This window comes from Hippocampus comes, unplaced genomic scaffold, assembly GCF_001891065.2.
Source record: "Hippocampus comes isolate QL1 unplaced genomic scaffold, H_comes_QL1_v1.1 scaffold7, whole genome shotgun sequence".
NCBI lineage: Eukaryota > Metazoa > Chordata > Actinopteri > Syngnathiformes > Syngnathidae > Hippocampus > Hippocampus comes.
The window spans coordinates 1,100,468-1,105,664 of record NW_017842060.1 but is presented as its reverse complement, the minus strand read 5'-3'; the positions used below and the strand labels follow the sequence as shown (position 1 = coordinate 1,105,664).

The 5,197-nt window shown below is 48.4% G+C and overlaps 2 protein-coding genes across 4 annotated transcripts in view; one reads left to right on the top strand and one right to left on the bottom strand.

Annotated features, from left to right (window-relative positions):
• The window catches only part of nacc1b (nucleus accumbens associated 1, BEN and BTB (POZ) domain containing b), a 13,701-nt gene extending 11,952 nt beyond the window's left edge, over window positions 1-1,749 (bottom strand). For 2 of the 3 annotated variants that reach the window (XM_019861794.1, XM_019861795.1), the window contains exon 1: window positions 965-1,749. In XM_019861794.1, coding sequence (XP_019717353.1) covers window positions 965-1,077 — 113 coding nt within the window. In that variant the 5' untranslated portion in view covers window positions 1,078-1,749. Of the gene's footprint in view, window positions 1-572; window positions 746-964 lie in introns of those variants that run through there. The other variant, XM_019861797.1, reaches the window with a different exon arrangement.
• A 78-nt stretch (window positions 1,750-1,827) lies between these two features.
• trmt1 (tRNA methyltransferase 1) overlaps window positions 1,828-5,197 on the top strand; it is an 8,609-nt gene continuing 5,239 nt past the window's right edge. Inside the window, exons 1-5 of the mRNA XM_019861808.1 lie at window positions 1,828-1,999; window positions 2,954-3,262; window positions 3,706-3,895; window positions 4,169-4,356; window positions 5,056-5,189. Coding sequence (XP_019717367.1) covers window positions 1,899-1,999; window positions 2,954-3,262; window positions 3,706-3,895; window positions 4,169-4,356; window positions 5,056-5,189 — 922 coding nt within the window. The 5' untranslated portion in view covers window positions 1,828-1,898. The remainder of the gene's footprint in view (window positions 2,000-2,953; window positions 3,263-3,705; window positions 3,896-4,168; window positions 4,357-5,055; window positions 5,190-5,197) is intronic.

Here is a 5,197-nt window from a genome sequence, read left to right as displayed (position 1 = left end):
GGGGGGGCGACGAGACAAAAAAAAAAACGAAAAAGGCCACACACACACACACACACACAAGAGGAAAAAGCTCCACTCCTTTGCGTTCAGTCAAACGTTCGAATTCAAAATAGATGAATTAATGAGTGGCTCGCTCATCTTCTTCCGCGCTGCGATCCTGTCCTTATCGCCGGATCCATTCCGCCGAAAGCGGCCCCCATGAAGCAGCATACGGGACCCCCTCCATTTTAATGTCGTTCCTTAACATCGATTTAAAACAATCAAAAACCATTCTCGTTGACTCGCTTCGACCAACCGTGTCGTTACGGCTGTCGATATTTTGAACCGCGACTTCAACAGGTCATCCCGGGACACAGACGAACGAGTCCAACGGCATGGCGAGACAAGCGGCGGGGAAGAAAAGTACATGGGGTGCCCGGTCGAAGCAGAGTCGAAAAACCTCACATTGAACGATTCAAACACTTTTGTTAGTATTGTGTATTATGACACGTTACACAGCTTTCATGGAAACGGATTGTCTCTTTTTTGTGGCAATTTTATAGGAAGAGTGATGGACTCGTGGAGGCACTCACCGCCAGGACAGAGGCGGGGGCGTCAGGGGGGTTTGTGGGCTAGCCCGCTGCGATGAGTTGGTCGGTGCTATAAAGTTTCTCCACTTTCCCTTCGCCCATCCCCCACCGTACACGGCAGCTCGCTCAACCTCACCTTTCGCCGTGTAAAACAATTCAAAACAATTGTTTGTTATTCAACCCCACCCTCCACTTTTTGAGCAATTCAAAACAATTGTTTGTTATTCAACCCCCCCCTCCACTTTTTGAGGGTCATCATCCCCCCCCCCCCCCAAAAAAAAAACCTAAGATCACCAGGAAAAAAGGAAGTTCCACTGGGCATCACACCGCAGCCCAACTGACACTCTCTCCGCGCGTGTGCGTTGCTGCTGGGCGGCGTGCAACAACTCACTCACCTCTTCGGCCGCTGGAACTCGTTCGCGGTGGAGCAACAGCGGCGGCGCCCGAGAAGCTTGCTAATGGTGACGGTGGTGGTGGTGTGTCCCTCCGCCGCGACGTAGGCAGCCATTCATTACTGAGACTCGACGCTGCAGCATCATGAAGGAATGCACGTACACACACGTGCTTGACGGAAAGGAAGAAGGGAGGGGGGTCTAGTACTCTATGGGCAAAGCGGGGTTTTCTGCCTCGTAGGTTGCAGACAGGCTGCAGAACCATCGATTAGACACACCGAAAGGGATTTGGAATTGCCTGACGTGCATGGCCAAGTGGAACAATCGATTTGTCAGGTGTTGCCTTCAGGGACGATTTGAAATTACACTTTTACGCCCCTCAAATCCACGCTCTGAAATCAAAGTTCTCCCCTCATAAGTAATTGATTGTTCCGAATCTCCCTAAAAGTGCAGTTTTGTGCAGGGGTTCTTAAAGGGACCAGCTCACTCCCCAACTCAGTTTTTTAAATGAGGAAAATTATGTTTGTTTGACATTCAATTTTATGAATTTCTTTTGGTGAAATCAGTAATCAAATCAGTTGTTGTTCCGAATATTCGTTGACGTGATCATCTTTGAATTTAATCATTTTTCCCATTATTTCCCGCTTTCTTCGACTCCAATGCAATTGAGTTTTATTCCAGCTACTTACAGTCTGGGTTCAGATGTTTACCATCCTGAACTTTTCCCAAGATGAAATGAGATTATTCATGGCAACAGGTTGATGAGTTTTCCAGACATTCGCAGTGAAAGTAGGCCGGGTTGAGCAGGAGAAGGACGTCCTCACGTTACGCCGTTACACCGCTTCGCTTTTTTTCCCGAGGCCACGCGAGCTTCCGTAGGCCGGCCCACTAACATGGCGGTGTCCGTGTGCTAACGTGAGAGTGACGGCTTCTTCTGATGAGAGGAGGCAACCCCCCGCCCCCCCAAAAAACACAATCAATCCGGACGGAGTTCCGAGTAACACGAACCTGTCACCGTGAGGAGACACACGTATTCCGGTGAGATTTATTCGGCGACGGCAACCAGTTAATGTGGCGGGGCATTTTGTGGGCATGACGATAACATGTTGACGAATTCGCTCGATGCCAAGAAACACGTGAAAAGCGGTCCAAATGCGACGTTTGGGAGGAACCACATCTCTCCCAAATCTCACTAATTCGACATTTTGCTGGTTTTAGAAATGCCGCGCGGTATGTTAAACCGGACACAATGTTTACAAAGTGTATTGTGCTCTTGTCAGGATACTTTTCACATTCAGGATTTTTTGGGGGTGTAAGCACTGTTTCGTCTCGACTATGTAAATGTGCCCATGTCTTCAGATATGTTAGATAGTGTCAAATTTTGGTTTGAAATGTCACCTCATAGAGCCCGATTGTTTCCTGCGTATTTGAACTCTCAATGTGAAACGTAACCCTCATCCTGAAAATGTTCATCAGGTCAAAACCTACGACAGACCATGGTGCCAAAATAATTGACCGGTAATATCCTAAAAAATGAATGGTTTACAGATGATTTGATTTGGAAAACAAAATGCACTCGAAGTGGGAGGAGACTTTGTCACAACAAAAATTGACAAAAAAGTTACTTGTATTAGTGAGGCGTCTAAATGAAGACATCGTGCTAACTTGCAACATTCAACTTTTTACAAAATCATGGAAAAGATAGTGAGACCTTGTAACATGAAAAAAGCTAAAACTACATGACATTTTCATGACAAATATTTAAAATGACAAGTACGATGTGCTGTCTTTCAACAACGTTTTCTTGTCACCCACTGAATTGGGCCATGCAAAAAAAAAATTAATGAGATGACATGGTGGGCAAATTGAAAACATGCAGCAGGCAACAAGTAGCCCCACAGCCAGACTTTGGATACTGCGACAGTCAATCAAGTTTGTCTGCATTCAGTGTACCTTTCTTGTAGTGTTTGATGTGTCCCGTCACTTGCCCAGGTGTTGTAACTTTATGCTGGTGCGGCCCGCTCGGCTGTTCCTGCGCAACTTCACCCACCTTTGCCTGCACCTGCCCACCGCAGCGCGTCGGTGGTGCGTGGGTTGTGTGATGGAACCCCCAAAAACAGCTAATCCCGACCCTGCGGTTAGCGTCGCCAAGCCAGCGATGGTCAAGAGCCTGGAGGAGTCACCTCTTATCGGGCTTCTACCGGGAGAGACGGTGGTGAAGGAGGGAAAGGCCTCCATCTTGTTTCCCTGTGCCAACGAGGTGTTTTACAACCCGGTCCAGGAGTTTAATAGAGATTTAACGTAAGTATAAGTAGTATTTTTACAAACAACAAAAGACAATTTAGTCGCCCTTAAAACTAAGACGTGTTTTTGCAAAAGTCAATAAGAATTTCGAGCAGGGGTTACAAAATCAACGTGTGTTTGGGCCACTTTCCAACGGTTAGTTTTGGTGTGTATGGGGTGTTCACAAAAAATGCGTTCAACTCATCCAATCTTGTAACTATTCATCATCGAGGAAAAAAAATGCACGACATTGGTAAAACTAAAAGGGAGGCAAGGGAGGTGGCATAAAAGTCACAGAAAACGTTGGCATCAAGTAGGGGGCCGCAAAATATCCTTCTGCGGGCCGCAAATGGCCCCAGGACCGCAAGTCCTTGACCCAAAATTTAGAGTCTTTGATAACTCTTTGTGAACGTCAAAGAATTTAGTCTTTCAGGAACAGTTCATTGTTGTGACCTGTCCAGTTGTGCGGTGATCACGGAGTTCTCCAGAGAAGTGCTGGCTCAGCGCGGCGTTAAGATCCTGGTGCCCGGTGAGAAGGAGCGAGTTGTGGTGTCGCTGTCGGATGAACCCAGCGAGGCTGACCCGCAGGAGGGGAACGCCAACGTCGAGGGGGACACTGTTGTCACGGCGACGGCAGGGCAGAAATGCATGGTAAAATTCTGGTCAGCCCTCTTTTGGGATCCGCCGCAAATAGTCAAATGTTTGTCATTCCTGCTCTTAATTGTTAACTGCCCAAATTATCTGGCAGGACTCTTGTCATGCGAGCTTAACCTAAAGTTGCTCGTGTAATGCAGACCCGACCGACCAGTCTCGGTTTTTGCCACGATCATGTGGAACTTGCTTGAAACTTGAACGTTCAGACTTGATTCAGTCCCACCACAGGTTTTGAATGTGTTTGTGTTTTCTGCCATTTTGTGTTTCCAGCACGGGCTCCGCATCCTGGAAGGCTTAGCGGCGTCGGGTCTGCGCTCGGTGCGTTTTGCGTTGGAAGTGCCGGGCCTTCGGAGCGTCACCGCCAACGACTTCTCCTACAAAGCCGCCGCCCTCATCGCCAGGAATGCTGAGTACAACAAGGTGGGCGAGATCCTCCAGGCCACCTGTAAGGACGCCAGGTAGGACCGCCTGTTACGTGCTCGGCCATTTTGTCGGTCATTTCTCAGGAACGACATGAGATTTATCGTTTTCCCGAGGGGAAAAAAAATTATGCTCACATTTTATGTGGGGGGGGGGGGTAGTTTTGTCACCGGTTTTGCCCGGGTCATTAAAAAGTTTGACAAGTCATTCAATTGATTTTGCGAAGAATTAAGGCCTTAAATGACATTAAAAAGCTTTGAATAGGCACAAGCCCCCAAGTTCCTTCATTCATTCATTTTCCGAACCGCTTGCTCCTCACTGTGGTCGCAGGGAGTGCCGGAGCCTTTCCCAGCCGTCTTCGGGCAATAGGCGGGGGACACCTTGAATCGGTTGCCAGCCAATCGCAGGGCACACAGAAACGCACAATCATTCGTGCCCACACTCACACCTAGGGACATTCATTTTGAGTGATCAATCAGCATGCCAAGCATGTTTTTGGAATATGGGAGGAAACCGGAGGACCCGGAGAAAATCCACGCAGGCACGGGGAGAACGTGCAAACTCCACACAGGGAGGCCGCAGCTGGAATTGAACCCGGTATCTCTGCACTGTGAAGTCGATGTGCTAACCACTCGACTACCGGGCCGCCCAAGTTCCTTCATGTTCCAATTCATTTTCTCTTCATTTGAAAAGAAACATTTGCAGTTCCTGTCACCGATTTTCTCATTCATATGCAGCATGCTTATGTACGAGATGCGAGGGAAGAACGATCGCTACGACGTCATCGATCTCGATCCTTACGGCAGCCCAGCTTCATTCCTGGACGCCGCCGTGCAGTCTGTCAGCGACGGAGGTGTGTGTGTGTGTGTGTGGGGGGGG